At 47.2% G+C, this 16,654-nt stretch overlaps 1 protein-coding gene across 1 annotated transcript in view; it reads left to right on the top strand.

Moving 5' to 3' along the window:
* CSMD2 (CUB and Sushi multiple domains 2) overlaps positions 1-16,654 on the top strand; it is a 600,812-nt gene that overhangs the window by 347,407 nt on the left and 236,751 nt on the right. The window contains exon 13 of the mRNA XM_047870009.1: positions 677-859. Coding sequence (XP_047725965.1) covers positions 677-859 — 183 coding nt within the window. The remainder of the gene's footprint in view (positions 1-676; positions 860-16,654) is intronic.

The following is a 16,654-nucleotide window of genomic DNA, read 5'->3' on the forward strand; positions in this document are numbered from 1 at the left end:
AAGAGGGTTCCCATTTCTCCACATCCTCTCCAGCATCTATAGTCTCCAGATTTGTTTATTTTGGCCACTCTGACTGGCGTGAGGTGATACCTGAGTGTGGTTTTGATTTGTATTTCCCTGATGAGGAGCGACGTTGAGACAGGAAACCATCAAAACCCTAGAGGGGAAAGCAGGAAAAGACCTCTCTGACCTCAGCCGTAGCAATTTCTTACTTGACACATCCCCAAAGGCAAGGGAATTAAAAGCCAAAATGAACTACTGGGACCTTATGAAGATAAAAAGCTTCTGCACAGCAAAGGAAACAACCAACAAAACTAAAAGGCAGCCAACAGAATGGGAAAAGATATTTGCAAATGACATATCGGACAAAGGGCTAGTATCCAAAATCTATAAAGAGCTCACCAAACTCCACACCCGAAAAACAAATAACCCAGTGAAGAAATGGGCAGAAAACATGAATAGACACTTCTCTAAAGAAGACATCTGGTTGGCCAACAGGCCCAGGATGCAGTTTTAAACAGGGCAAGGCAAGATTTCTCATGAAAGGTCCTGCCTGTGCCACTCTGAGCACTGACTCCTGGCAGAGGTACAGCAGAGCATGTAACGTGGGCCTCTGGCTCCAAGAGAGGTCGGAAGTCACCTTTCGTGTCTGTTTTCTCTTCTTCCTGTCTTTCAGAGATCGAGCAGGGCAGCTGTGGCGATCCTGGCATCCCTGCCTACGGCCGAAGGGAAGGCTCCCGGTTCCGCCACGGTGACACACTCAAGTTTGAGTGCCAGCCTGCCTTTGAGCTGGTGGGGCAGAAGGCAATCACGTGCCAAAAGAATAACCAGTGGTCGGCTAAGAAGCCAGGCTGCGTGTGTAAGTGAGCGGGGAGGAGGCCGCTTTGGGGTCTTCATCAAGAGGCAGGGGGCCCCGTTTCCCAGCTAATTCCAGGGCCCCATCCTTGGGAACCTTGCGGGTCATAACAACAGCTTCTGGTTGGTTTCTTTTCCTCCCAGCGTTGCTGGTTGGGTCCTCCTTTCTGGCAGTAACGTAGACTGTGGCACCGAGAATGATCGATCTTGACATTTGGGGGCCTTCTTCAACATCGTCTTCCCTTCCGTGGTGATCCTTGAGAGCAAGGTAGAGGCCACTGGGGCTTGACCCACCAGGCTCTGAGCCAGACATTTGCTCCTCACTCTTGTTGCCGCCAGTGACACCATACAATCAAACCAGGGTGGAAGGGACGGGCAAGTTTGTAAGACTGTCAACTCTGTACCAGCCTCTGCGTACTGTGGGAAACCACAGCCTTGCCAGGATATGAGAAGCTTTCCTCAAATTGCTTCCTCTTGGATTGGATTTAGGGAGGGATGGGTAATCAAGCTGTCTTTGGATTGTTGATCCTTTGGAGTGCCCATCCAATGGAGATAACAAGGAGGCCCTTTTTTCTTCCTCTGGGAAGGTATGACCTTACCTTCTGGCACAAATTGTACTTTAGGTCCTGGGCCTGGTGGGATTGGCAAGTGTGAGGGGATGTATACAGCAAAGAGCGGAGCCCGCTTGGTCTCTGTTGAGAAATCAAAGGCTCACTCTTCTCTGGGCTACCACGTCTTCTTCTCCCAAGCTTCGCCACCCCACCTCCTCCGTCTCTTTCCATCTGCTTCTTGCAGGGGAGGGCGGAAGCCTGACCCTCTGATCATTTCTCCCACTGCAGTGGGCTGCTCTGGGTCTCCAGGTGCTACACATACTAGACTGCACCACCCCCCACCCCGCCCGGGGCTGGGGGAGAGAATAACCTGGGGGTTATGAGGGAACGTCAGTTAGGACTGAGACTTTGGTATACGAGTCGGTGAGTTTGGGTCATACCTTTTCAAACAGAAAAATCACTTTGTTTTGACAGAGCATTTGTGATGACTTGTGAGTTTGTGTGGAAATTCTTGAAGAGATTTCAAGAACAAATTGCTCTTAGATATACATCAAATCGCCCTTGGATACACCCTTGTTGCAAAAAAATAAAATTGCATGAAATCTGCCCATCTCTGTGGCTGGATGTGGTTAGAATATAGTGCCCAACGGTGTTGGCCTCATAGCACACTGGGAACCAGAGGGACTGGGGCCAGGAGAGGCAGGGGAGCCTGGGACAGAACAGCCCAGGACCAGCGGGAATGAGGCCAGAGTGGGTGGACGGAGCAGGGCTCTACCCAGCAGGTTGGAGGCAGGCAACCTGCCTCTGGAGGCAGTCGGCAAAGGTACAGACTGTGGGAGCCCCAGGCGTTGTGGGGCTTTATCTCTGAAATCCATTAGATGAAACAAGGCAAGGACAAGTGGAAGAGGGTCAGGCCTCTGGAGCAGAGAGCCAGTAGAATGAAGTGGGTAACAGAGCCAGCTGGCGTCTTAGGACAGGATAAAATTTCCTGCCTCGCAAGCTGAGAGATGCGGGTAGCAGACCACTACCTGAAGGCTGTCACTCAAGTCCTCCAAGAATTTACTGGACTCTTTGGCCCTTAGGAGGAGCTTTAGGAAATCTTTCTAGAACCTTCAGTAAGAGCAAAGGGTCATGAAGTGCTTGTCAGCAGGCCCTTCATTTCCAGGAATGAGGCAGGCAGCCTCCAGTGAGCTGGGCATTGCTTACAAACAGCTGAGAAGGAACAAGGGCAGAGCCAACCTGGCACATGTGGAGCGGTACATTCTGTGGTTTCAAGTAAGGAAGAGGAGCCTGAGGCTTATTGATGAGAACTGTGAAGGAGACACTCTGGGGGGCAAGCACGGTATTTCTTCCTCTGGATGGTTCTGGGATGTAGGGGGTTGGCATCCCCTAGGCACTCCCATTGCTCAGGTTTTTCTGGTCATTTGGGTGTAACAGAACACAGCTTGAGTCTCAGGGATGCTGGCTTTATGAAGGAGGCTGGAGAGAGCCAGCTGGCCCCCATGCCTTTTTGCACCACACAGCAAGGTCACGTTCCTATTGCATGAAGTCAAAGGAGCGCCATCTGTCAGCTCTCCACTGAGTCCCCAGCCCCTAAACTGACACTTCCACAGGTGGCGGGCTTTGCCCTCAGGTTGCTCACAGTCTAACTGGTAGTGAGAGACGGCACTAAGAAGCCCCAGTGCACAGAGATGGCTTTGGATTCAAACTCTGGAGACTTGTTTCTCAGTCCTGGCTCAGCATCATGACTATGGCCAGGGCATCTTCTCTCTGGTTTTGGTTTACTAATCCACCCAGTGTGGTAGCACTCTGTTCTGGCTCCCCAAATTCCATACCTCTCTCTGATCGTATCTCTGGAACAAGATGACTATGGCACAAACAGTCCTCACTGCCCACAATGAGTGCTTGGAAACCACTTCCGAAAAGTGGGTCACTGACAGAGCGGGTCATGTACTTTGATTGAGGGACATGTTAAACTGGGGCTCCACTCCTGACCTTAGATCAAACGTGTCATAGTGTGTGATCTAGAAGCATCTCTAAAAATATCAAATCATACAGTCTCTGAATCGTATAATGTAGTGATGAAATGTACGTACGAAAGCACCTCTAGCAAAAGTCAGCGTAAACACCCTAAATTTCACCATGCGTTGTCACAATAAATATTAGTACAATATTTAGCAGACAAACCCTCCTTTCCTTCTTAGCATTTAGAAGGAGATTGGAGAAAGAGTTTGATGGTTCAGATTTCTGTGAACAATTGTCCAAAGAAATGCAAAGTGGGGCCTTGTTCTTCTCTTGAAACATTTTCTTCAAAACAGCTCTTTACTAGGGAATTGCCCTGCTGAGACCATACACACTCTTTCCTTCATGTTTCGAAACATTTTCTGTAGCAAGCAGAGACTTCAGAATCATTCCATTGGCGTTTGAGCTGCCCTCGCGGTAGTAGGTGCTCAGTAGATGGTCTTTTTCATCTAGGTTTTAAAGAAGATGATGTTTCTCACAATGAAAAGCATTTTGAAAGAAAAGATGGAACCAGCTTCTCTCCTGTTACTCTCTTCCTCCTTGGTTAATTCCCATCTCCAGGGATTGCCGCTCAGAATCAGTTGGAGGTAGTACCACTTTCCACCCATCTGAAAATATTTACTGAGCGCCCATCCTGTCTCAGCACCACACAGTGGATTCGGAGCTGTTCGGCCCCTGCCTAGAAAATGTGCTCAAGCTGGTGTCCTGGTGAGAACACTCTGGCCAGGCTGCACAGTGTCTTCACTCTCCCAGAGCCCTGCCCATCTCACCCCGTTCCTTGCAAAAGAATTGGGAACCTTCTCCACACAACTGCATCCGGTTATTCTTCTACCATAAGAGATACAATGGGAAGGAAGAGACAAATAACTCTGATGGTGGTGCACGATATTTGATGCTTTGTTGACAGGCTAGCAGAATGCTTCACACTTCATAAGGAAGGCAGGAAACCAATTATCAGTCCATTAGCAGCCACTTGCAGAAGAAGTTTCAAAACAGGCTTCACCAGAGATATGCCAAGACTGCACAAATGCAGGCTTTCTTACGCCATTTTGTAAACCACTCAAGGAAGGTGTGAATCCTAATTGCTCAGTTCCTAATGTATGTAGCGTATGTGTGAAATGGGAAGGCAGGGCCTACTGGGATGGATACGGTGTAAGTTGTGAATCAGCAGCCAAACCCTGAGAGACCAAGGGGAGGAGAAATGGGTCCTTGGGCACCCAAAGAAAATGTCACAGAGGAACCAGGGCTTAAGCTGGGCCTTGAAGAGTTGACAGGTAAAGGAGGGTGTTCCACACAGGTACGCTTCAGGAAATGGTCTGTTAGTACGACCCTCCTGTCCCTATTCCCCTGAGTTTGTCCCACTAAGCCCCCCACCCTCCCCCACGCTGGACACACACACATACACACACATCTGGACAAAGGAGTGGACGGGGTCATAGGGTCATCTGAATTCGCAACCTCAGCACTATTGACATTTTGGACCAGATCATTCTTTTGGCGGTGGAGGGGCAGTCTTGTGCATTGTTTTAGCAACATCCATGTCCTGTACCCACGAGAAGACAGTGGCACACACAGCCCTCCCGCTGCCAGTTGTGACAACCAAAATGTCTCCCTCTTGGACATGGCCAAATATCCCCTGAGGCAAAAACCACCCAAGATTGAGAACCCCAAGTCTAAGATACCCTGGGCTTATTGAATTCTAAATATGAGGAAATCTGTGTTTTAGCATTTTAAATGAGGCTATGATTAAAGTCTATAGGATTATCATGGTGAGAAACCTGGGGGTAAAGGAGGATGGCAGTATCAAATGTTTTATGTCATTGGGAAGATAGAAAATCTTCCCTACAGCTTTGGAATATTTACTCTCTCATTTTACCGATGAAAACAAAGTTCAAGGAGATGAGGTGACTAGCTCAGAAGTCATAGAACCACCAAGCATTGGGCTGGAATTTGAAGTGTTAATTGACAGAGCAGGGTTCCTACTCCAAACCCCATCCTCTCTCCACTGCTCTGGATTTGCAGAATCCAAGGGCTCACCTGCAGCAGGAAGGACAAAGAAGCCTTAGGACAAAAATACTAGGCCCAGAGCACACAGGCAAACTGTTGGCTGAATCCCTCCCATGCAGTTTCAGAGATTAACAAGCATTAAAAAAAAAATTCGTGAAGTCTGGACCCACGGCCCTTGTTGGAACTGTATGAATGTTGTATACCAATATGCAATATACTGGCGCCCAAGCCTTTCCCTAATCTTCACTTTTTTTTCATTCCTTCTACCCATCCATTTATCCATCCATCTTTGATATATTGAGCACCGACTGTATACAGAGTAAGCTGCATAAGAGGATATGGCTGTTCCTGGTCAAATTGGAACCTGGGGGGCCTCTGGGAATGATCTGGCTCATCTGGGGATGGGGTTGAAGGGATAATCTCTTAGTGCCGTGCCCTGTATACTGTGCCGGAACTCGTCCAGGAAGTATCTGGAGCTCAAGGATCAATACTCAGCACAGGCTCGTGGTATATTCTAGTATTAAAAAGCTTAAATAAATTTAAAGATTTAAACAAGTAAAACACTCTTAATGTTACTTCCTTAAACCAAAACTAATTTCAGACTTGGCCATTTTTGTTCTATCCTTGCTGCTGCACACACATATTTTGTGTGGTTTTCGTCGAAGTGAACATATCTCACATTCTGTGCTTTAAAGTTCACATCGTGTTGTGGGTCTTATCACGTTGCTGCGTGTCTTTCATACTTTTCGTTCTTAGAGCATCTGTGGAATATTCTGTGTAGTGGAGGGAGCCATGACTTAGTCAAACGGTTACGTTCAGTTACTTTACATAAAGCTGTGATGAACATCTTCATGCACATGGCTTTCTTCTTTTTTCTCTTGAACTGTTTCCTTAGGTTAGATTTCCAGGAGTGAGGTTATCAGGCCAGAGCATGAACACTTTTATGACTCTTGACGTACACTCTTACATTGCTCCCCCAAATTGCTGTTCCAGTTCCTAATGCCAGTAACAAAAGTTATGTGATGAAGAATAAGATTCATATAATATGCTGCCTTCCCACCCAGAAACATGACATCTCTGTCTTTCATGTTCATGTGCTTTCACTTTTCTAGATACAACAACTTGGTGGTCTTCTTCATGTAGGTCGTATGACGTATTGCTTGCAACCTTTATCTACATCACCAGACCTCAAGTTATTTGCGTGACCTTTTAAAAAATTGCTAATTTAATAAGTATAAGTTGTATATATCCCTGGTCGACTTCTCTAAAGTGCCAAATGTCATGATAAGTGCTACAAATCCAGAGATGAATCGGACACAGCTCGCTCTGATGAATCACAGAGCTTGCTCTGATGTAGAGATAGACATAATTATGTAAATTAAAGTGGGCTCTTGTGGTTCAAAATTTAGTTTTTCATTTAGAAAGCATTGGTGATACAGACGCATTTAGGATCTGCCCCACAAAGATTCATTCTTTTATTTAACACCTATTGGCTGAGTGCCTGTGATGCGGCAGATATCGTAGCGGGTGCTGAACGGGTGAGCAACAGCCCGCCTTCTCATGGAGCATAGAGAAGTCATCGCTGTTAGAACAGTGGGGCCTAAAGGATGGGAGGGCAGAGTGGTTCTCCTGTTGGAACAGGAACATCCAGGGGGGCAGCACTGGGTTCTGAGAGAAGCCATGGGGGTCGGGCCTATGCAGCAGGGGGTGTTCAATGGATTCATTGATGCACACATATGCCTACATGCATGCACCCCCCATCTGGGTCCTTGCTTTGGGTGCTTCCTAAAGGAGTTGGCCGCTGCCAAACGGATGTGAGTGGAAGAAGGAAGGTGTGGGTCCATGGGAGTAGCATCTGGAGAGAGACCGCTGGGTACCCATGGGCCAGAGGTATGTCCCTGCTGGGCCAAGGGATATGAAAGTGGCATCAGGATTTCTGTCACAGGAACCTCGACAGAGATGCCAGTCCTGGCTTCCCTCCAGCCAGCCTGGGTCCATTCCTGTCTCGAGGGGACAGGAGCGCTTGGTGTTTGTAGTCCCTGTGTAGCAACTATCTGTACTGACATGTGGCCACAACGGTGTTGTGTTGGTGTTTTCCTTCCCAATTTGAAGGTACTCTTCCTATACTGTGGGTAGAAACTCTTTGCGGTATTTGATACATGTGTTTTCCCAATCTCTTGTTTCCCCCACTCCTTTATTTTATTTCATTTCATTTTATTTTTTTTCCTATTTTGCATTGTGCATTTGTTTTATATAGACAAACCCTCAATATTTGTGATCTCTTTTCAAAGCTGACAGAGTTATCATTCTGCCACGGATCTGAGAAGCGGTCTGTCCTATTTTTGGTTATTTGTCAGTAATTTGATTTTTTTAAAAATATAATTTGTTAATCCATCTGGAGTTTATTTAGAGGAATGTATAACGTATGGTCCAAACTATTAAGCAGTTTTCCAACACGATGCATTAAGCAATTCGTTTCCCTTTTGATTTGAGGGAAATGAATTGTTTTATCGCACACTGAATCCTCACATGTAGTTAAGTCTGTTTCTTGAGACACGCTTTGTCCTGCTGCTCTATTTCTATCTCGGCCCCGGCATTGAATAATTTTAATTGTTGTTTTATAATATGTTCTAATATCTGGCAGTGCCGAAAACTCCTCCTTCCTCCCTTAATTATTTTTTCTTTCAGAAGTATTCATTGTTATTCTCATCTGTTTGTTGTTCAAGATTAATTTTAGAATCATTTTGTCAGAGTAAAAAAAAAATCCTATTGGGATTTTGTATGTGCACTCCTATTAAACCATAAATTAACTGGAGGAAAATAGACATTTTTATAATACACAGCCTCCCCATCCGGAAACCTGGCATGTCACTCTCTTTGTTCATCTACTTACATTTCTCTAAATATAACAGCTTTGTGGGTTTTCTTCATATAGGTCACATACATCACTTGCTACCTTTATTTTTAAATAGGCAGGTACTTTATTCACTCTCCTCCCACTCCGACCTCAATGCCCTGTGCACAGGTGAAGCCTGTCCCTTTTCCCCCTCCTCTCTGTGACTGAATCCTGGCTTTTCCTGTAAATATATACTCCCAGATTTTTCCAGGACAAGAACAATTTCAAATATCCTTTCCTTTGGCCCAGAAAATATGATTGCAGTAGCTAGGGTCTTCGGAAATTGCCTTTCTCAAATGTTTGGAGCCGGAATCGGGATCAGCTGAGGTTTGAAAGCATCAGCCTCCGTGCAGGGGATAATATTCCTGGGCACTGCTTGTGATCAGGGGCATGGGGCTGTAACAAGAGCTGTGTGAACATCCTCTGCTGATGTAATGTTCTGCTCAGTTCTCTAGGCTGCCTTAAAGGCCTCGATAACCCACAGGTGGCCCCAGGAGAGGAGCAGGGAACCTGGGGATTGCTTTGGTCCAAATTTGTATTTCAGGCCAATTCCTAGAAATTCAAAACCAGCATGTAAGCTTCTGGGGCCACCTTCTTCTGTTACCCAGTCCTCAAGAACCTGGACACTGAAGACTTGTGGTCTCACTGTGTTAGTGCTCTGCAGAGTTGGGGTGGGAGGTAGGGCACCTGCTCTGTAGAGGGCCTCCAGTAACCCAGAAGAGTCATTTCCTTGGACAATGTCCTGGTGGGGTGGGAGGCAGGGAGGATCTGTGTCTGCTCCTGCACTGGGGAAGGGACACTACATTCATGGCTGTGAAGCATTTCAGCACCACAGGGGCAGCATGGGGAGGGTAAGCCAGGGTGGAGGGAAGCCAGGGCTGGGAAAACTGACCCTGGATGAAGGGATGGCTCATAAAAGTGGCTGCCAGCGTTTCCTATCAGAATGTTCTAGGAAGTAAAGTCAACACTTGCCCTACAGGCCAGTGTGGGTCATACATTGCTTTTTACCTTTACTTCTAAATAGGCAGATACTAGTGGAGGAAGGCAGCTTCTAGGTTGAATCAAGTCTTCACCCAGGAGAAGAAGCTCTACCACTGCAGGGCATCCCTGCCCCAACCAGAAGCTGCAGGATTAGAAAAGGCCTGGAGAGGAAACCAAGAACCAGAGCAGAATCCCAGTCCCAAGGCTGGGGCACACATGGAGTGGATGTGACAGAGAGGAGGGTCCTCAAACCACTGGGCATATGGCTGGGTTGAATTCCTCACAGGCCCACTCAGACTTCACCCCACTGGCTTGAGGGCATAAGACTTCCCTTGACCGTGAGGCAGGTCTGGGCCTGGGCTCAGGACCTGGCTGTAAGAACTGAGCCCACGGAATGAAGGTCATCAGCAGACCTGACTGAGCAGGGTGTGATCAGGCAAAGACTGGATGAAGGGATGGCTTGCAAAGGAGCCGCCAGCATGTTCAAGGAAGTAAAGTCAACACTCCCAAACAGGCCAGTGTGGGTCACAAACATTACTTACTATCGCTTTATTTTTAAATAGGCAGATATTTTATGGGTGAAGGAGGTGTCTTTGGTGGCCCTGTGCAGTCTAAAATGGGCCCAAATGTAGCCAATCATTAGAATCACTCATAGGCTTTTTAAAATACAGAATCTTCATTCCCAGAAATTCTGATTCAGTAGGACTGGGATGGGGCCCAGGCATTGTAGTTCTAAAACCTTCCTAGGAGATCCAGCTGCTAGGTCAGATTTGTGAGCCACTAACATGGAACATGCACTGTGTGCCAGTTGTTTGCAGGGGAGTTTTGCATTCTTGCTGAGGAGTGTGGTCCCCTGTCTAGATGGCAGCCCCTTGAGGCCTGGAGCTATGATATATGTGGTCATATGTCATTGCTGTGAGTCTCACCAGGCCGAGTCTGCCATAACTCGGTCATTGTGACGGTGGTAACCTCCTGGGATCCAAGAAATGTTGACCTCCATGTTGATACCCGGTGAGGAATGGGATGCAGAGTCCAGTACTCTGACATTCCAACTTGATGCTGCCACTGCCTGCCTCTCGTTTCGTTGGAAGGCAGCAAAACGTGAATGGGCGTGCCTGCTGCACACTGGGCATTGTGCTCACACTCAGAGAGTAACAGGCATGATTCTAGCATGGCTCTTGCTCTCGAAGAGCTCACAGTCTAGCGAATGTGATAAGTACATACTTGTATTATAAAGCAGCATTTGAATCATTACAATAATAGACATGGCCACAAAGTGCCCCCAGAATGTATAGGAAGAAAAACATATCCCAATTGAAAGATTCTCAGAAGATTCCTTGGAGGATCATAGCACAGGCGACACTTCAGCCCTGTCCAACTCAAGAATCTGTCCAGAACCAGACTGCAAACACAGTTTAGTATAGGGCCCAGTCTGAGTGCTAGATTCCTACAGCTAAGAGTCCTACTCCAAGGTATCCTGGGACCATACCTCTAGCTACTTGGGTAAAACGAGGCTGGGAAAACTGATCAAGCTTTAGAGGTCTAATCCTGGACCGTGACCCCTGCTTACAGTGGAATGGGGTCTCTATGCCACCCTCACTTCAGCTTTCACCTGTGGGAGCATAGCTAACAGGTTCTTTTCTCTGTAAAATTTCCCAAGTTACGTCTATGCTAAGTGTGTTCCTGTGGCCTCGTTGCAGACCATGCCTTCTCCACTGTGCTCTCCCATGTTTGACTAAGAGAACTATGGAGGAAACACAGAGTTTCCCTGAGGAGGGGCTGTTTTCACAGATGCTGGCTCAAGAGCCAGGGCTTGAAGCTCACTCCCTCACTGAGGAGAAGAGGGACTGAGGACCAGAGAGCAAACCTTGGTCTGGAGTCTTGCTTTGTTGAGCAATGGGCTATGCAAGGGGAGGGGTGGGGAGGCATCTCTCCTGCTGCCTCAGTAGGCTGGTTGAGACTTGGAGATGTGCTGAACAGGAGCATGTGTGGAGACATACCCATCAGCAGCAGAAGTAGGAAGTGCCTCGTATTTCAAATTCAACAAAAATTGATTTTATACCTCCCACGTGCCCAGGCATGGTGCCGCACTCAGTGCCTTCAGAAGCGTAACTTCTACTTCACAACACAGGTGTGATGTAAAAGTTACTAGTCCAATTTTTATACGTGTGGAAACAATGTCAGTGAAGTACAGTAGTCCCCCAATGCCACCTCCCAAAAAAGGTATACAACTAGTAAGTGGAAAATAACAGGCAAACTGAAATTTTTCAGGATTCACATTTGTTCCAATTTGGGGGTGGTGGCTTAGCTTGGCTATGTATATTTTCTAAATAATGTATGATCTGTTTTCAAGATAAAAGCTGAGCCCCAAGAATATAGACTCAGCTTCTTCCCAGGAGTGCAGAGCAGAGATTTTCTTCATGCTTTGTTCCATAAGGTTCTAGACCTATCCTGGGAGCCTGTGACAGGAGTCCTCAGCCAGCAGCTAAGGAGTACATAGGACCCTAGTTCAGAGCTTGGCTTTTAATAGGGTCTAAAAGCTATGCTTAGCACCAGGAATGGTTTGGGTAGGCATTGTTCCTGAGGTGTGGCAAAAAGCAGTCATGGCTGCAAGGTAAAAACCCTGGCAATGGGTTATTCCAAGAGTTGAACAAGAGCGGCCAGGAGCGGCATTGTCAGTTTGTGACAAGAACCTAGCCAACCTCTAGGCAGGGTATGGGGGAGCAAGTCTAGTAAGGGGAGGCAAGAATTTAGCAGTGGTCAGAACCTCACCAGCAAGCTTCACTTTAAGACTCCAGCTCCAAGAGGGGATTGGATTGTGAATGAGGAGCTTAAGGCAAAAGCTACCCCCTCAAGATAAAGAGTACTTTTGTGGAAGGAAATAAAAGTACCATGAGTGGGGTGACCACACGTTCATATCTGCTTGGGACAATCCCAGTTTATATCTGTGTCCTAAAGTAATTATTAGTAGTACCATCTTTCATTCTCAAAAGTGGTCCAATTTGGGCAAAGTATTTGTGGCTACTCTAACCACGACCCAACAAACTTTATGCCAAGAAAAGGATTGGTTCTCAGCTGAACGTTTTGGATGCTGAGGGTGATCTCTGAGCCAAAGGTCTATGAAGCACGATATGATTGACCCCTTCTTACCTCTCCCCTCATCCCATGCCACTCACCCTCTCACTTCCTCTGCCCAGACTCATTGCCCCCCTTTCATATCCTCAGGTACCCTAAATTCCTTCTACCCCAGTGGAAGGGGTAAGCTGCAAGTGCAGCTCTCCCATATTGGAATGTTCCTCAGATGGCTGCATCATCCTTATCACCTGTTAACTGTCCCCTCCCCAGAGAAGCCCTCTCTAACCACCTTATCCAAAAGGCAGCCCTTCACTTTCTGAGTTCTTCATATCCCTTTTCATGGTGTATTAGTCAATTTTTGCTATGGTATCAACAGTCCAAAAATCTCAGTGGAACTGAAACAACTGACATTCATTTCTCATTCACGTCCCATGAGGGCTGTAGGTCAGTTATGGCTCTGTGGGGCTTGGCTGGGCTCTACAGAGCCTCTCATCCTGAGACCCAGGCTGAAGGACCAGTTTGTACAGAGGGCATCTGTTCTCATGGCAGAAGGGAGAAGCTCAAGAAGATAGGGTGAAGCCAGAGCAGGCACTGAGTGAGATGAACCTGGTGTACAGGTTCTATGTACAGAACTCTGTGTACAGTCCTGGTGTACAGGACTCTCTGACTATAGCTAGGAAGGATGGGTGAAAGGTAGGAGGGACCCACAGCACTCAATAGAAGGGATGCTTAACAGAGTCTTCCAAGTGGACAGGAGGAAAGAACATTTTAGAAAGGGAAAATAGCTGGGAAAGACATGAAGTTAGCCTTGCATACTGCAGGGCTGTGAGTAGTCTAATACGGCTGGAATGTAGGGTGCAGTGGGGGAGTGGGAGGGCCTTGGGTCTTTGGAGGTCTTTTGTTTCCTTTTGAGGAGTTTGGGTTTTATCCTCTGTGTAATAGGGAGTATTTAAAGAGGTCCAGGAAAGGATGTAACATCATGAGAATTTATGATTTATGAAATTCACTCAGGAGCCAATACAGAGGATGGACTCAAGGGGAGTGAGCTTTAAAGCTAGGAAACCAGGTAGGCCAGTGCAGCAGGAAGAGCGCCTTGACTTAATAGTGGCATGATGGGGATGTGACAAGTACAAGAGATATTGAAGAGATAGAATCAACTGAAGTTAGTTGCTGATGGAATATGGGAGTGTGGAAGAAGAAGTTGCTATATTTTGCTTAGGTAACTGGGTGTTGTCATTCATGGAGATAAGGAATGACGGAGGCTTAGGAAAACAGATAAAGAGTTCAATTTTGGATATGCATTTGAGACGCCATTGGGATCCCCAGCAGACACGTTCGTCAGACAGTTCCCTACCCAGTCTGCCACATGCAGGAGGGCCTGGGCTTCTGGAGTTTACTTGGGAGGCAATGGCATAAAGCTGAGTGGCTGGGCAATGAGAAGAGGAAAACCTATAACTGAGTGCTGGCAGGGCTGAAACATTTGCTGACACCAGCGAACATTCCAGACCCTAGAATCTAGGGGAACCAGGTTTGGGAAAAAAGGCTTTGGAGTTCAGTATTGGACGTATTTAGTTTAATCTGCTGTGACAAAAGCCAAACTCCTTCTCATGGTCTGAAAGACCTTGGCCATCCTCTTCATCTCATCTCACGTTCCTATAGCTCTGTGGTTCACTTTGCTTCTGCCACGGTGCTCCCCCCCTCCTCTCCCTCATATGTACCCCCTCCATCTGCAGTGATCTTCCCCTAGGATGGCTGTCTTCTTGTCATCAGGCCACATCTCCGAGACTGCCTCCTCAGACAGGCCGTCTCAGGCCTCCTCATTGAAAGTAGACCTACCCTCCCCCCCCCCCCCCCCCCCCCACTGCATTCACTGTTCTCCCTTCACCCGGGCTTACGTTCCATTACAATGTAGATTTCATGAACACTGCGGGCTTGCTTACCTGCCTTGTTGGTTGCCAACCCAAACCCAGAGCAATGTTTGATACACAGCAGGTGCTCCGTGGATACTCAGGCTGGGTGGAAACATTGCAAAGACCACAGGATATAGAGGTCTGGGGATCGGAAGAGTGGTCTGTCCTGGGGGCATACATCTAAGAGTCACATCTAAGAGTGTGGGCTGGGGTGCCCTAGAGAGAATGCAAGATAGGAGAAGACAACTCTGAAATCCATCCCTTCATGTTCCAAATTACGAATGTCAAGTAGAGGGGGAGAGCTTTCCAGTGTTGGCAAAGGGGTGGTCATAGCCAGAGGTGGGAAACCCAAGTGTGTGAGATAGAGGACAGAATGGACATTCTTCAGGAATTAGGGTGGGATCAGCTCTGTGGAAGGCCCTGCTCATCTAACTCAGGGCACCAGCGCCCCAATCTTGCCTGCCTGGGAGGTGGGAATTGGGCCAAAAAAAAAAAAAAAAGAAAGAAAAAAGGAACACAAAACCATGAGCACAATCCATGGCCTGTGGATTGGATTACATCCAGTATGAATTTAAGAGGGCACACTGTGTGCTCAGGAAATATGTGGCCAACATTGCCGGCTTATCTCCGTTGCTCCTTTTGGAAGGTGTGAGTTTCTATAAGGCATCCTCAGTATTGTCCGCACAGAGAACCCACACCTTAACTTAATCTTGTTTATGATAAGGGTGAGCCCTGCCTCACTCCTCCTGCACAGGAGAACTTGAGAACAAGTTCCTCAGGCCCAACAAAGTTAAATAACTCTCTACAGGCTCCAGCACCAGAGATGATGTTAGGGTAACTCCGATGAATATTAACATTATGCTGAGCTTCGGAGCAGGAGGCACAAGAAATTCAAGGGTGGTTTTGTGAAGCCTCTGCTTCCAGCTCAGCTATGGCATCAATCAGCAGAGCTGCCTCAATTTACTGGTCCAAGGACACACAGTGAAACAAGAGCAACCTGATTGGGCGTCTCCCGCTTGGGCGAGCACTGATGGAGAAAATCGCCCGACCAGGCAAACTGACGCTGCTGCGGGTTCATGGGCGCCAGTCTCAGACCTACAGCAGTGCTCAGCCAACATCCATTTGTGCTTCTCCAGTCAGCCCGAGGTTCTCTTCTCCGTGGAAGCTGTCCCAAACACTTGCCACTCCCCTCAAGCCCCTGAGCAGCCCCTGCCCTCACCTTGCCCTGGAGAATGACCTTGACACCCCCCTCATGGGCAGTCAATATTCCTCAACTTGCAAATAGCAAAGACACTGAGCCTGTAGATTATACTCCTTCTCATCCTTCTCACCCTCCCACCTTTTGTAACGGAAATGTTAGCTCCTCTCTCCCATCCAAAACCAGGCCCCCTATAGATTATACATCCCATTTAGGCTTTGAATCAGGGAACTTTGAACACCTTTGAGCTCACAGTAAGAAACGCAATTTGGTGCACACTCACACACACACTTACATATAATTGAAACAGACGATTCACCACAGTTCTTACTTTTAACATTTACAGGGCACTCAGATACTTTCCATTCTCTTCCTTTTTTTTCTTTTTTTTTTTTCTTTTTTTTTTTTCTTTTTTTTTTTTCTTTTTTTTTTTTTTCTTTTTTTTTTTGGAATCCAACTCAATATCCCTTTCACGACGACATCACTTTTACAACCAGTGCTTAATGGACTGTTCCAAAAATCTTGCTATAGAGTCTTCTTCACCTCGCACCTTCTCGGGAACCTTTGCCTTATATATAATCTGTCCCCCTTGTTCTGTCTCTCCAGCTCTCCCTGTCTGCCAAGTCCTCCCGTCACCAGTTAAACTGCCCCGTGTCTCTCTTAACTTAAAAGTAGAGATCACCTTGCTGGTTCTCTAATGCTGTCCTTTACACCCAGACTTCTCTGACAGCATGTCTTCCCTGCTGCGTCCATTCCTCACCTCCTGCTCCCTTGTCACCTGCCCATTCTGACCTCTGTGCACCCCACACCTGGGGACAGCTCTCACCAAGGTCGATGATGAGCCTTGTGTTGCTAAAACACAGGGGTCGCTTTCAGCACTCATCATACACAGATGCTCAGCTGTATTTCAGAATGGATAGCCCCTCCCTCCTTCTGGAAACCACTCTCCTGTTTTTCCTCCTACCTTGGCTGCTTGGTCTCCATCTGCCCTGCCAGCTTCTCTCCATTCTCTTGCAAAGTTCCATGCTGTCTGTCTTTCCCCTGCCAATTTGATAGCTCTGTCATTTGACGTTTCTGTTTTCTAGTCATATTGTACATTTGCAGCATCTCTGTTGACCAGCTTTATTCTTCCGTTAGTGGCCTCTTAATTTCCTTGGCC

This window comes from Prionailurus viverrinus, chromosome C1 (genome assembly GCF_022837055.1).
Source record: "Prionailurus viverrinus isolate Anna chromosome C1, UM_Priviv_1.0, whole genome shotgun sequence".
NCBI classification, from domain to species: domain Eukaryota; kingdom Metazoa; phylum Chordata; class Mammalia; order Carnivora; family Felidae; genus Prionailurus; species Prionailurus viverrinus.